The sequence below is a fragment of the Lethenteron reissneri genome, chromosome 48 (genome assembly GCF_015708825.2).
Source record: "Lethenteron reissneri isolate LAM-NWPU_2019-01 chromosome 48, ASM1570882v1, whole genome shotgun sequence".
Taxonomy (NCBI): domain Eukaryota; kingdom Metazoa; phylum Chordata; class Hyperoartia; order Petromyzontiformes; family Petromyzontidae; genus Lethenteron; species Lethenteron reissneri.
The window spans coordinates 9,363,075-9,378,452 of record NC_083826.1 but is presented as its reverse complement, the minus strand read 5'-3'; the positions used below and the strand labels follow the sequence as shown (position 1 = coordinate 9,378,452).

The following is a 15,378-nucleotide window of genomic DNA, read 5'->3' as shown; positions in this document are numbered from 1 at the left end:
CTCCGTGCTCGGATGAGTGCTGTTCGCAACTTTTAGCGCTGGCTTGGCTTGGGTCACGCTATCCCCAAGCAAACATCTATTATTGTCATTCTTCTCTCGTCTGGCTTGTGTCGGGAAACCACGATGTACGTACTGTATCATTGCTCAGAGAATCCGTTCAAGACCGCACCACAGATTTGAATGAATGAGGTGTCATTTGAAAGTTTCAGTAGATTCACGTAGAATGGAAATAATAAAATAATAAAAATAAAACATAATAAAATAATTCTCACGATGTCTCGGCCACAACGTAAGCAGCCGTCCTCAGGTGGAGAGCAGGTTTGTCGAGTAGACAGAGTCTGACGTCGTGAGAATTATTTTATAATGTTTTATTTTTATTATTTTATTATTTCCATTCTACGTGACTTTACCGAAAGAACCGAAGAAGATGAATACCTGCAGTCAAGAAAGCTTTAAATCGAAATTTCAGTAGATTGTTTCCAGGTGTAATCACAATAATTTGGATAAATTGTTTAGCTTTCTTGTGTTGCTTATTCAAGCTATCGCTTAGAACACCATGGTGCATGAGACACTTCTGTTTTAAAATGATCCAACTGAAAGGCACGAATGAGTGTTGATTGTCACTTGAGTGGTAAATGTCTGACAAAGGCCAGGTGAGTGTCAAGTGAATGTCACATCACCCTGTCTATAGGACAGGCTGCACCCCCAGGATTCAAATATGACTTTAGTGGAAAAATATTCTGACTCTCCTTTTTTGATGTTGTCAAGGAGGGCCACTGCCCACTGGAGAAACCCAATGATCTATGAAGCTCTTTTTCACAGATGTGTAATAAATCCGTTATATTCCAGTATTTTATGTTAGTTTTATATGAATGGCAAAACACATCATTAAAGACATGGCCTGACATTACAATGCTTGACCCTCCAGAAAATGGGCCTTTCGCATTCGCGAAGCCTTTATTGGCACGAATATATATTTTTTGCGAAGAATATGAAATAGAACACTTGACTCAATTCTATTTTCGCGAGTGCGGTTGTGGACAAAATGCATCGTTACAACGCTTGTAATGTGGTGAAACTCGTCGCTTTTTTCGAACGGCGAACGCGAATGTTTAATCTTCATTTACATTTGCCGGTAATTAAAACGCCTTCGGGCCATTTGAGTAGAAACTGCATTGGGGGGTTCCGCATTTGAATACCCTAATTGGGTTCAAGGCGTTAAGTTCACATCTTGCGCAGTGCCGTTGTACATTTCGTACGTTATTTACTGTCAAAGACAAAAATGAAATCCACAGACAGGTACAGTGTCCGTGTAATAAAGGGGGCCCCGGCGAGAATAACTAAGCCAGCATAAGTAGACGAGAGATGATTGAAAAATGTAATCATTTGTAGCGGCTTTACATATGCTCGGAGCGAATTTTTTTTATATTCGTAGTCTTCTCGGAGGCACCTGCTTATGGGAACGATTCACAACCAAAGACGCAACTTTCAGTATTCACTTGTCTTCTGTACAAAGGAGACGGTGATAATACGGCCGTGATGCTGCGGAGGTTTATGTGTTGCAACAAAAGTCTCACGGTGAAATTGTAACCTATTCTGAAACAAGGTAAAAAATAAAGAATGCATACGTGACCTCTGTCATTCATCACAGGGAATTTTACAGGACACATTCGGCATCCTCTCATCAATTTTGGAGGCCATTTCCTCTTTGTATTTGTCATATTTACCATCGGGTTTTTCCCCGTCCGGTTTTCGCCGCCTCGTGGACCGTTGCCCAGCGGCTCTTTCGTTTCTTTGTAGAGCTCTTTCGTTGCCAGCGCCTGACGTCATTGACCGGGTTGCCAACGTCTCCTGGTGCTGAGTGGGAAATGGGATGGGTGAGCCCCCCCGCGCTTTCAGTCGGGGCCTGTCACGCTTGCTTCTACGTATGTACGTTGAAATTATTTCGCATTGTACGTTGCCAAAATATCCACAGGTCCTTGTTGGTGAATTCACCGTTTTGTGGCTCATGGGGGGTTACGTGACCATATTTCACCACACTGGCCTGTATGTGTTGCTCTTGACTGTAGAGGGGAAGGAAGGACCTGTTCCGATATTACTCGCCATTGACTGTCAGCCTTGCCTCGGGTATTTTAACTCGGGTCTCCGGGATCGTAGAGCAGTGCGCTAATCACTCGAGCCCCACCGCTCGTTCCGGTGAGAACACTTAAAACAAATTGTGGATTGGGTCTGGAAAAGGTCGGCCGAGCATATTCGTATTGTGACACCCCGTCTCTATCGGTAACAAGGATAACATCTGTGCCCTGTCGCCGTATGTCCAGATGTCCTGCAGATCGTCGCTTAGAGAAGGGAAGAAATCCACAGGAGCTGTGAAGGCAGCGATGTGAAGCTGCTCGACAGACTCTCGCGTGGCGTTTTTATCTTTATTCTATTTTTCATCCCCCATTTAGAGTGGTGGTTCTCAACCTTTTCGGTATCATGACCCCCCCCCCCCCAATCAATACCGCTGGTCCCCGTGCTCCCCCCCCCCTTGCCAGGTCACAAGGTCACAGTGCACAGAGAGGTCACATGGCGGTGCCTCGAGTTACCGCGATGTCAGCGAGACATTTGTTTTACGTTGCGTGTTTTTTGTCCGCGAGGCATGCATTTCACGATGCGTGTCAATGTTATTCGTCGCTGCTACGTGGCGCTTCATTGCGCGCACTCGCACATTTCTCCTGCGTGATATCCACGCCGCAGCCTGCATGTATGCGTATATGAATGTAGTAAGTATGTTGAAGTTCTTTCACACCGTACGTAGCCAACCGTGATAATCGGAGGCTTTCACGCCCACTCCCGACCGCTGGTTGAAGCGTCTCAATCAGCTTGCGCACAGGATCGGTTCTGTATCGCGAATCGGTGATACACGACCTTCCGTGTCTTGCACACTGGAAGGAAGGGATGATGGTGCCAGTGGCGAATGTACGTACATGTTATGTTAAACTTCCTTCGCACCGTACGTAGCCAACCGTGCTAATCGGAGGTGCAGGGGATGGATCTGGGTAGGTGCAGAGCAGCGGAACCTCGTGTGTCTCTGTCACATGACCTACTGGTGGTGCTCATCTCCATCGGCATCACTGAACTCCGGTCATCCTCGCAGCAGCAGCAGCAGCAGGGTCGGCTTGTGGCTGACCATCGAACAAAGACGGTCGCCGCATCGCGTGCTTTCAGATGCGCTTCTGCGGCCGTCTGGAACGCTCTTCCTTCCAATATTAAGATGCGACTGGAGCTATGCACTTTTAAATCTGCATTGAAAACTAATTTCTTTTGAACTGATTTTTGGCAGTGGCCGTGATGTCTCATAGGACATGCCGCTATTGACTTCCTACAAAAGTAAGAATGTTTAAGTCCTGCTCAACTGAGCACTCTTCTCCTGTATACAAACCTGAGCCAGCGGTGGAAATTCCACATTCCCATGGCAGGGGCCACACTGCCCATAGGGCACCACTACTATGTGGCACTCATTTACAAACTCAACAATAATGGGTTATCATAACAGTTCAAAGCTAAAAAGGTAAAGGTACAGCCCTGCAATTGCTCACTCACGCCACTGCTGCTGCTGCCAGAAGGGTCTCCACTCGAGGAAGTGCTGGAGAGAAGCTCTATGAAGGTTCACCCCTCCACGCTATCCAAGCGTTTTGTAAGAGGTGCGAGTACCCACGCTTTACCCCACCACACGTGACCTACCAGTGGACTAACCGCGGTGTACCCATTGAAACTGCTGGCTGGGGGGGGGGGGAGTGTAGTTTACAAAGCTTGCAGCTTCGGTGCAACTGCCGCGCCGGGAGATCGCATCGAACCGGCGGCGTCTGGATTGCAATTACATTGCGATAACCATAACGCGACGGCGTCGTCGACGGCGTTAACTTGCGACGCGCGTTTGGCTCCGTGCCTGCAGCAAGCCATCGTCGCGCCTTCAGGGCCCAACGAGGCTTGGAAGGTGAGAGATTCGGGGCCCCGCGTGACGCCTGCCGGCCGACGACAGCTTCACTCGCTGAGCAATGGGCGCTCGCGTCGGCAATGGATAGAAAAATACGCACCTTCAATTACCTGATGATCGTCCCACCGGCTTCCTCGGGTCAAAGTTGAACACATGGCTCCCCCATTCAGCAGTTGTTGTTGACGTGGTTCTCGCGGGGAGTACATCCCCGCTGTGGTTCCCGCTGTGGTTCCCGCTGTCATTCCCGCTGTCGTTCCTGCTGTGGTTCCCGCTGTGGTTCCCGCTGTCGTTCCCGCTGTGGTTCCCGCTGTCGTGCGCCTCTGTGTGTGTGCGTGCGCGTGTGTGGGGAGCGGTCGTGTAGCGTTTAGCGTACAGCGCTACAAACCCCGGCGACCCGAGTTCGAATCTCGCTCACGGTCAACAGCACCAGTGACGATTATCTGAGCCGGTTTTGGGACTCCCCTAGGTCGACTCAGCATAAAATGAGCACCTGGCGCAGTGTGTAAACATCGCCACGAGGGAGACAAAGGCGGCCGGGCGTAGTGCTGGCCACCCACCCCCTTCGTGTGCTGTGCCGGCCTTCATAGGTGCTACTCCCGCACAGCACTTACTCCAACAGTCTGTTACAGGCTACACGGGGGATCTTTGTTTTTGTCTTGATGGTGATTGCCACTATCCTCTGCTTTTCCATTCACAGTTCCTCTGCCTGAAGAACATCCGCACGTTCATCAACTGCTGCCACGAGCAGTACGGCATCCGCAAGAACGACCTCTTCGATGCCTTCGACCTGTTCGACGTGCGGGACTTCGGGAAGGTGAGCCCGCGATTCTCTACTACTGCTAACACTAAACTATTTTATTTATTTTACCAGGTAAAGGCCCACTGAGCTACATAGCTCTTTTTTTGGAAGCGACCTGGCCATCACAAGTGATAGCCCAACGAAGTGGCCTGTCATGAATACATTTACAGCAGCCAAATAAGTCAAACGCATGTTCATTCTCAATGTGGAGTGAAAAATCCCCGAGGACCTGGGAGATAAATTCGTGTGACCACGGGGGAGAACATGCAAACTCCAAATTTACAGGCTTCGTCCGAGTCGAGGTTGAGCCCACGGCCTCCTGTATACAACGGGCGAAGTAATTAACATCTCGCCACGGTGACTTCAGTTTTCTTAAATCACGGTCGGACTGGGCGCAGGCCCAGCGGAACAAAACGCCAAGCGGCCAGCCATCGGCAGCACAATTTAAAGGCGTAACAAGAGGAGAGTTAATGCGATCTTCGTGGGCGGGTGGCGAGGACTCGTGAAGGTCCCATTAGCCGCGAACGGAAAGGGGGAAATGCGGAAGGCGGGAAGGGGACTGTGAGCAGGAAAGCTTTCCAAGACTTTGCACCGCTGCCGAGTCAGCAGTCCGCGTACACTTACCAAACAAATCATTATAGGCGAATCGATCATTTCACTGTACGTGTGCATTTTCTGACACATCAGCATGCATTTTCAATAATTTATTTTTTCTGTGTGGATTTAAAGCAATGATGTTTGGAGTGGCTTTGTTTTATGTGTGTGTGGGGAACGGTAGTGGTTCGCGCGCTGCGCGTAAAACCCAGCAACCCGAGTTCAGTTCCTGTTCACGCCCAACACCAGTGACGAATATCTAAACCGGTCCTGGGAATCCCCTAGGTCGACTCAGCCTCAATTGAGTACCTGGTGCGGTGTGTAAACATCGCCACTGGGCAGACAAAGGCGGTCGAGCGTGGTGCTGGCCACACCATCCTCTCCCGTGCCACGCTGGCCTGAGTAGGTGCTTCCTTGGCACTTGCCTAAGCAGTCTGTTAAGTGTAGTGTATGTTGAACTTCTTTCGCACCGTACGTGGCCAACCGTGCTAATCGAAGAGCTAATTTCTGACCGCACTTGCCCCAACAAGCTTACAAGGCTGAAGAGGTGAACAGCACTACCCTTGGTGTTTCATCTCCACAAGTTTGCCTGATGCAAAATTTCGTCCGTCTGTACATTTCCACGATCCCTCACACGTGCATACGTACGTATCGAACAGGAAACAGAAAGCGATTAAACGCACCGCTGATAGCCAATTTACGTAAACAGGAAGGGGGCTCGTTCACCCGACTCTCCCGCACGGCTCGTTTTACGCGCACGTTTCATCCGCGCCACTTCGGGGGATCGCTCAACATTATCGACACTTGTCACGGACGCGGGAAACAATCGCGCGTTCGGGTGGGAAACCCAAACACGAGCTTTATAAAAAAAGATTTAAAAAAAACACTCAAATGTTCGTGAAACGATTTCTCCATTTGCTGTGAGAGGAGAGAGAGGGGGGGCACGGGGCGGGGTAGAGAGATGGAATCAAAAGAGATTATCTGCTGGACATTTTTTTGGTAAACATTCGTCGTAGTTTAACGATTCCTAATGGTCAAGCGTGCTAAGGTTGCAACTTTGTGAGTCACACAGGCAATCAAATACTAATGCCGTTAACCGCACGGGATGTTATAAACCATCCGCGCAGTTGGCAGAAAATAGATAACGGTACATATCCTGTTACAGTGCATGTTGAGTGGCGGAGGTAGCCCGGTTGATTCGGAATACTCCATTACGAGTTGCGTCTACGGTTCCCCACGCAAACCTTGCGGCCGCGTCTCCAGTGCTGGCTGTGTGTTTTGTCTCCGCGTCGTTTGGCGCATGGCCGAGTACAGTACTCGTGACCTCGGCGATGAAGTGACCGCTGTGGTGCCGTTATCGCCTTTCCTATCGCGTCGGTCGCCGGTCAGGTGACTCGGTGGCAGAGCTGAGCGGCTCGCGGTCGGAAGGTTGCGAGTTCAAATGCTTGGTTGGGAGGGGTTGGCTCATCCATCGTCCGTCTGGGGTCGATAAAATAACGACCGCTTTGTGGGGAAATCAACAGTGGTTGTCCAGTGTGGTGACTTGGTCACCCCCGTCATAGGAATGTGGAATTTCCGGCACTGACCCAAGGCTATAAGTAGGACATTAGCAGCCCATCAATGCTCACTTGAGATGGAAATCACTTTGACTTGACTTCTTACCATTGTTATATCGTTATCCCAGTTACACATGCGGGGACGATACTCTTATGCGGCGACGGAAGCTCATTTCATGCTAATCTCTCTCCCATAATCTCTCTCTCCCTAATCTCCCCCATTAACACAACTGACGTGCTTGCGTGCAGGGATGGAATTCCTTTCCAGCTCAGACCCCGCCTGTTTGCCCTTCGCCACGTAAATAACCTCTTGTTGTAAAAGCTCTCTCGCTGTGTTCTTGCTGGTTCAGCAGTTCCACTGCTGGATTATTTTTTCTGCCTGAGGACAACCGCTTGTGTTGCGATCGAAACGTCGCGATGTATTATTTTTTATTTAATTGAATTTTTCTACCTCCATGACTTTACCGAAAGAACCAAAGAGTATTTACAAGAGAGTTTGTCCACCATGATCTCTGCCCACCTCTGATCTCCAGGTCTTTCCCATCACGTCTGGAGCTAAGTGTCTAAATATTACGGTGTATGGCCTGGCTTTGTCACCAAACTCCTGTAGAATACTATTGTAAAGGAGAGCCGACACAAGATTGCAGGGGGTTCGTCTTTTAATCCTTTTCTCCCATCCACACCTGCCCCCAGCCGTCCCAATCTCGTTCCCGCTAAAGGCCCCTTCTTCCCGCCCGTTCTCCCCTTATATCTCCTCGATCACCCCTCCCACTAACCCACCTATTGGTCGGAATCCTTCCCCTGACACCCCTACACTATCCTTGGTTCTTCACCCTATCTGCGGGATACACAATCATCCCACTCCAGTACCGTAAGTTCAAAGCTGTGGTGACCTTTCTCCTATCTGCTGCATTCGCCACATGCATTTCGCACTCATGCATTACAAATGTTTTAACTTGTTTGTTTTTGGTGAGTCTGCGAGTACTTATCGGCTTCTGCCGTCGTCTAATGCTTATCGATTAGATCTCCCGATGAAATAATGGGGCAGGTTTCTTGAATTTTTGTCCACCCATCGGCAAAAATAGGCACACCACAGTGAGTCGATCGCCATGTTGCATGCGGTGGGGTTAAATTGTGGGTACACCCTCCTCCAAGACATCTAACCAGTATGGAAGAGTAGGCCAAATATCCTTTAGAGGGACTCTCTTAGAGTGGCCTAGAGTGGAGTCCCTACTGCCAACGGTGACATGAGTAAGCAATTGCAGAGTTGCACATTTTTTTTTTATTCAAGAATCCAGAATACGGACATTACAGGGGCAGATGCAACTTATGAACATGTGTCGAACCGGGAACTGCAGGCCTGCACCCCTTACCATTTCTAGTCTACTTCATTGCCTTCTTAGCACGGTTATACGTTGCATTTTTGCCATTGGAATGGCACAATACATCAATGATTGCAGTGTGAGCCTCACCTATACGCATAAAATCAGAACGTTTTACATTCCGTGCAACTAGAATCTTTCTTGTATATTAACGAGATATTCGGTCACAAACGACTGCTTGAATTACTTTGGCCGTAACGCAGTTATTAGTGCTTTTCAGAGGTTGCAGCCAGCGCAGTAATGAATAGTCATAATCTGCCCTCTGAAAATGCATAGTTTGAATGAATTGCTGCACGTGGCCATGTAAATACCACACAAGAAGTGATTACAATAATTTCCGCTCCCCCCCCAACCTCCCTCCCCACAAACATAACTCTGCATTACATTCTTTTAATATTGCGTTTTTGCGTACGTCTTAAAACAAGCGGCTTCGCAATATTCACGTGAAATGAATGCGTTTCATTTCCACTCCTCGCGCTGCGAATCGCCCTCGGAAAGTCAACGTGGGAACACATTTCGTAACCGTTTGGAATCCACCCCGCTCTCGACAGCAAACGGGTTCACCCCTTCGCGCACGGCGCGTTTGAAACATCTGACGTGGATTTACTCCCACGCCCATAGTTCTTGTCCAACACTGAGGCGCGTGAAAATAATTCTCGCCCCAACGCCAACGCAACGGCCCTTTTCTTATTTTCATCGACGCGGCGTAGCAATAAACTGGAATTACCAAAAGGGGTGCAACTTGCTCAGCCTCCCCACCGCCCCCTAGATCTGAGGCTCCGGATGAAATGTCTCAAGCTGCCCCTGGCTCCACCCCACTTCGCCCACGCCCCATCCCCTCCACCGCGCCCCACAAGCCTGAGCACTTGGCTTGAATTGTCTCTCAGCACTGGGTATTTCCACGAGGCTTCACATTGGTGCACACGCTAAATTATTATTCTATATTTTTGTTATTTAACCAGGTAAGGCCCACTTGAGCTATGTAGCCCTTTTTGGGTATTGGGAATATTGTTTATATTGGCTATTGGATATATTGAGTATTGGGTATGTTGGCTACTCGATACAATATCGGGCCTGCTGCCTGTGCTACCCGCCGCGGGGAATAATGGCGTTCACCCCTCACTGCGGAGTTGCAGCAGCTGCCCTCTCTGCTCCCCGCATGCATCCTCAGCCCATTGTCCCAGCCGGATGAAAGCTGTCCCCCACTGAGACATGGCCCACTTGGCAAGCACTGGCCAGGGCTTGCAGCGCCTGGCCCAGAGTCCCTGCCATTACAGCTGAATTAAAGGCTAAACATCGGCAGTCGGCTCTTGGATGTGTGTTTTCGGCTTGCGCCGTGTGGTGTTCAGTGTGATGTCCAGCATTCCGCTCCACATGCTGGGAGCTTCGTGAAGGCCCCGTCTGTTTTGTGGACTTCTACAGAGTGCTTGTCACCCTTGTACGCACTGTGAACTGATGATGAGCTTTCTCCGGGCACTCTGGTTTCCTCCCAGACGTGGCGAATAAACAACATCGCTCGGCCCACATCAAACACCCGCAGCAGCCGGCAACCCTGCACAGTCGAGGGAGACCCGTGAGGCGCTCAATTCAGTTTCCTGAAGAAGCATGTGTTGCGAAACGTCAGACATCATGCCGAACAACACCACAGAGCAAGCTTAAAACAAATCGGATAGCTACACAGCACAACCACGGAACCATTCATAATAACATTTTAAGGTAGTAATCTAATCGGATAATCAACGGTTTAAAAACATGGCTGAAGTGAATGAAACGATGTGTATGCAAAACAAAACTGAATGCGCCATCACCATCCCAGCATGAAATTAAAAAAACATTCCATCCGAGTCTGTCTGGCACCGTGGTATTTATTGAGCATGCTATGCCCAGACGACAAGCTGTTGTCCCACTCCAGACGGATGTCTGATTGAGCGCACTTTCTGTGCAATCAGGGGAGTTCTCGCCAGCAGAGAAAATGTGGCATTTTGGTGTCATCAGTCGTACTCAAAAAAATCCTCAAGGCATTCAATTATATTTTGACCCGTGGAGGTGACCATTTGGCTCAGATGTCAGAGCTCTGAGCTGACACCATAGAGGTCAGGTCCTGGGTTAAAATCCAGACAGCTGCCTGTGATCAAACTGTGGAGTGAGTTGATGGTTTCAACCCAGTCGCCGATAATTGCCCATAATCACCGTCGCATAGAATTTCTTAAAGGTTTCTCCACTTAATTTCTTTGCTAACTTCCAGCTTTGAAAATTGAAATCGCTGCTTTCACCGTCGTGCTACATGGAGTCCCTCACAGCAAGAGCCCCTTGCTCTGTAGAGAATAAAAAGGGCCACTGGAAGGTTTGTTGTTGAAGTTGTTGTTCTTCTCCTTCTTGAAATTCCTGTGGAATAAGAAATCCTCCGTCAGCCACTCTGTAACACGTTGGGGCTTTACCGCTCTGCGAGATTTTTGAACGGATTCCTCGGCACATGACACGATGCCGATAGCACGATTGGAACAAATTTGGTAAAAAAAAGAAAAGGCCAGATGCAGTAAATAAATAACTAATACGCACACACAGAATAAAATCTGGACGCTGTGACATTTCCAATGTGGCTGCGATGAGGCGTATACCTCCAATATCCAACCTATTTGCTATTTAGACGAAATATATCCTTTGGATTAAAAATACATTGTAGCCCTACAAACACTCACAATTTTTTATTGTTGTTATTTTTTTTTGGAGTGTATTTTTGTTTTCTCGCGCTGTTTGTGAGCCAGGCTTGTGTGAGGGTGCCGTGGTGGCGAGATGTTAACTACATCACCTGGTATGCAGGAGGTCATGGGTTCGATCCCATCCCTGGCGCCTTTATATTTGGAGTTTGCATGTTCTCTCTGTGGTTGCGTGGACTCTTCTCCAGGTCCTCCCGTTTTCCCCTTTTGTCTGCTATAAATGTCCACGTGATAAGCCACTTCGTAGTGCTATCATTTGCGATGGCCAGATCGTTTTTGAAAAAGAGCTATACAGCTCAGCGAGGCCTTACCTGGTAAATAATATTTCTGTTAGTTTTATTACGAGGGCCTCTCGGCCGTTTTGTAATGAAGTCTGACAGCACCGTACTGCAAGGGCCCTGTGCCTCGTGCCGGCAGGGAAGGAATAAAAATTGCTGTCGGCTTACTCTGCAATGAAGAGAAGAACGGGCCTCCAAGATTAAACGATTTGAAAAGATCACGGCGAAGAGATCACGGCGAAGAGGTGAACACAGCTGCTGCAAGTGATACCGCCACACCGACGCCATTGTTCTCCCCTCTCTGAAGATATTTCAACCGCCACCAAACATTTGCTAAATCTAACGCGTAGGTTGTCTGTAACAAATTTCAATTAGCTAAATTTGGTTTGTGAGGGCTTGCCGGGGAGCTGTAAAAATTCTAATCGGCGCGCTATTAAACAGTTTGTCACGTGAACAGAACATGCCAATTCGTTACTAGTGCAGCACACCGGTGTGTTGGAGAGCAAATCCACAACATTTACAGTCTGAGTACGACGTTTTGCCAGGAATTACGACCAGCATCATCAGGCGGACAGCCAGATTTGTGGTGAAATCCGCTTGTTTCGTTCCTTAAATAGAGGGATAGATGTGATGACTTGTTCTGTGTGAGTGACAAACATTATTAATTGACTGTCGGGTGGTGGCGGGTTTAACGACACATTGATATATTTACGTGATCTCATCCAAAAAAACCTGTATTAAGGATGATATTGGCCGCGAAAGCCTACGTGTTAAACTAACGTAACAATTAATTTGTTTTTTGCTGTGTTGGGTATTGGAGGGTTTTTAGTGACACAGATTTTGGGTAGATCATTACGTGGACTGCCAAAACTCCATTATGATGTTTGCTACATGTCATGTAGTGTTCAGCTTGTTTCCATACACTGCTGTGTTCGTCATTAGGGACATTTGACCATGCTTCACCACACTGGTCAGGGAGGGTTGGTGAAGGGGGGAGCTCAGGATTGGTTCACATATCGCTCGTGACTGTTGTGTGCCATGGTCGGGGATTGAACTTGGGCGGCCGGGTTCATATTGCAGGGTGGTAACCACTGTGCACCGCTTGACCCCATCTTCATCATCAGCCATGTTCCATCCACTGCTGGCTGGGTCATGGCCTTTCCAGACTGTTGCCATGTCTCAAGTCATTATCTCTGGCCCATGACCTGTCCACTGCTGGATGAAGGCCTCTCCGAAGCCGTCGTTCGTTCTGCCAAACCCGCCGGGTGCCCGCACGTCCGCCGGCGTAATCGCCCGACCTCATCGCCCGATCTCCTCGTCGGTAGTCATCCGCTCTCACGCCGACGATCATTTGCCTGGGGGGGGGGGGGGGGGGCGGTGGTGGCCAAATTATCCCAGCTGGGGATCTGTTTAAATAAGCGGCAGACACACCCACACCCCCCCCCACACCATGCTTGGGCATAATGTCAGTTGCCAATAGACTGTTGCGTTGCCAGCCGGTCCTGCCTGCCAATGCCGCTGGTCTCCATTTAAACGGACCCACAGTCACCCCCCGTCTCCCCGTGGGGTTCATCCTCTCGCGATCTGCGACCACGCCCCACAGCCATCGCAGGATGGCCCCTGTGGTCACAGCACCTGGCCGCTATGTCGCGGCGCGATCGATTTTGTTTTCGTTAAACATTTTTTTTTTTCCGTGGGGTTAAACCTGGGCTGCAGTGCGATTTTAATCGGTCGGCTAACCCCCCCCCCCCGCCACTTGGAGAAGAGCCTTAATTGACCAGCGACGCCTGAGATAAACCCACAGTATTGTTCTTCTTGGTTCTTTCGGTAAAGTCACGTAGAAGGGAAGTAATAAAATAATAAAAATAAAACATAATAAAATAATTCTCACGACGTTTCGGCCACAACGCAAGCATCCGTCCTCAGGTGAAAACCAGGTCTGTCGAGGCGACAGCGTCTGAATGAAACAGCACCATGCTTGGAGCATATATTTAAGCTGGGTTGGAAGGGGGGGAGTATTGTTGTTAGACGAACATTGGGAAACGTTGCTACGCAGTACAATGTCGCGCATTCTTCTCGCCAGAGATCGATCATCTGTCCTGGGCCTCCCCTAGGTCGATTCGGCCTTAAATCAGTGCCTAGTGTGGTGTGTAGGCATCAGCCTTGGGGGAGTCAAAGGTGACAGGGCGTGGTGTTGGCCACCCACCTCCACCCACCCTCTCATCTTCATAGGCGCTGCTTGCTAACAGCACTTGCCCCAACAGTCTGTTAATGCTATACAGGGGATCTTTGTCTTAGTATGGGTGTATACATGTCATTTCTTGTTTGCCGTGTGTGTGTCCATTGACGCCCGTTGCAAACGATATGCATTGTCGCCAGGGATTTCCAGGTGAAAGATTTTAATGAATAATAAAACAAACACCCCTTGACCCTATCCGTGTGCAGCGGGCAGGGTGGGCTGGCGAAGACGGCTGTAGGAAAGAGAGGAGATCGGAATAATGTAAAAGATAAAAAACAAACCCCCCAAGAAGGTGAAGGTGTAGCAGTGACATTGGTTGCCTAAACAACTGCGGGCAGAATTAGTTATCGGGAGCCCCTCTAGCGAGTATTTTATGCGACTCTTCCACACTGGTCAGACGTCTCGAAAGACGGCGGTGGTACCCACACATCACCCCGCCACACAAAGACAAAGATCCCCCGTATAGCCTTCACAGACTGTAGGGGCAAGTGCTGTTAGCGAGCAGCACCTATGAAGGCCGGATCGGTACGCGAGGGGGTGAGTGGCCAGCGCAACGCCCGACCGCCTTTGTCTCCCCAGTGGCGATATTTACACACCGCACCAGGTTCTTATTTCAGGCTGAGTCGACCTAGGGGAGGCCCAGGACCGGTTCAGATAATCGTCACTGGTGTTGGCCGTGAGCGGGAATCGAATCCGGGTCGCTAGGTTCATAGTGCAGCGCGCTAACCGCTACACTACTGCTACAATACCGCTACCCCGCCACACAAAGATCCCCCGTATAGCACAGACACACACAGACACACACACACAGACAGACACACACAGACACACACACACAGACACACACAGACACACACAGACACACACACACAGACAGACACACACATACACACACAGACACACACACACAGACAGACACACACAGACACACACAGACAGACACACACAGACACACACAGACACACAGACACACACACACACAGACACACACAGACACACACAGACACACACACACAGACAGACACACAGACACACACAGACACACACACACAGACAGACACACACAGACACACACATACAGACACACACAGACACACACAGACACACACACACAGACAGACACACACAGACACACACAGACACACACACATAGACAGACACACACAGACACACACAGACAGACACACACAGACACACACACACAGACACACACAGACAACAACAACAACAACCGCCATTCGCCACTAAGTGGCGGTGACGTCACCACGATGCTTGTGCCAGGCCAAGTGCACCTTGAGGCCACGTGAAGTGTCGAACGCCCGCTGGCAGGAGGTCACGGGGCAGACCCAGGTGCCACGGGTCGACTGACCGAGATGACCGAGATGACTGGCTGATGCACCACCTGTGCCCCCTATTGTACCAACTTGCTGTGCTTTAGCCACCCGGCGCTCCGCTCGTTGTTGTGAGCGTCGCTCCTCCGCCCTCCGTTGTTGTTGGAGGGCGACTGCCTCCAACTGCCCAGTAGCGTCCTTCACGAGCCTCCTCCACTGAGGCCGATCTTGACACCGCTGGTACCAGTCATCGGCAAGTCCACTCAGCTCCACGTCCTCCTGTACCACATCACTCCATCTCTTCTCCAGCCCGTGCCGCGCCCGTCTAGCCCCCTCGATCCGGCCGAACAAAAGCTGTTTAGGCATGCGGTGGCTGGGCATGCGGGCTACATGACCCAGCCAACGCAGCCTTGCCTGCCGGAGGAGCTCACTGATGGGACTTTGCCCAGATCTTTCAAGGATTTGTGAGCTCCTCACACAATCCAGCCTGGTTAAACCCAAGA

At 49.8% G+C, this 15,378-nt stretch overlaps 1 protein-coding gene across 10 annotated transcripts in view; it reads left to right on the top strand.

Annotated features, from left to right (window-relative positions):
- Nucleotides 1-15,378, top strand: part of LOC133354742 (guanine nucleotide exchange factor VAV2-like) — a 222,670-nt gene that overhangs the window by 19,259 nt on the left and 188,033 nt on the right. For all 10 annotated transcript variants that reach the window (XM_061571820.1, XM_061571817.1, XM_061571816.1 and 7 more), the window contains exon 2: nucleotides 4,677-4,793. In XM_061571820.1, coding sequence (XP_061427804.1) covers nucleotides 4,677-4,793 — 117 coding nt within the window. The remainder of the gene's footprint in view (nucleotides 1-4,676; nucleotides 4,794-15,378) is intronic.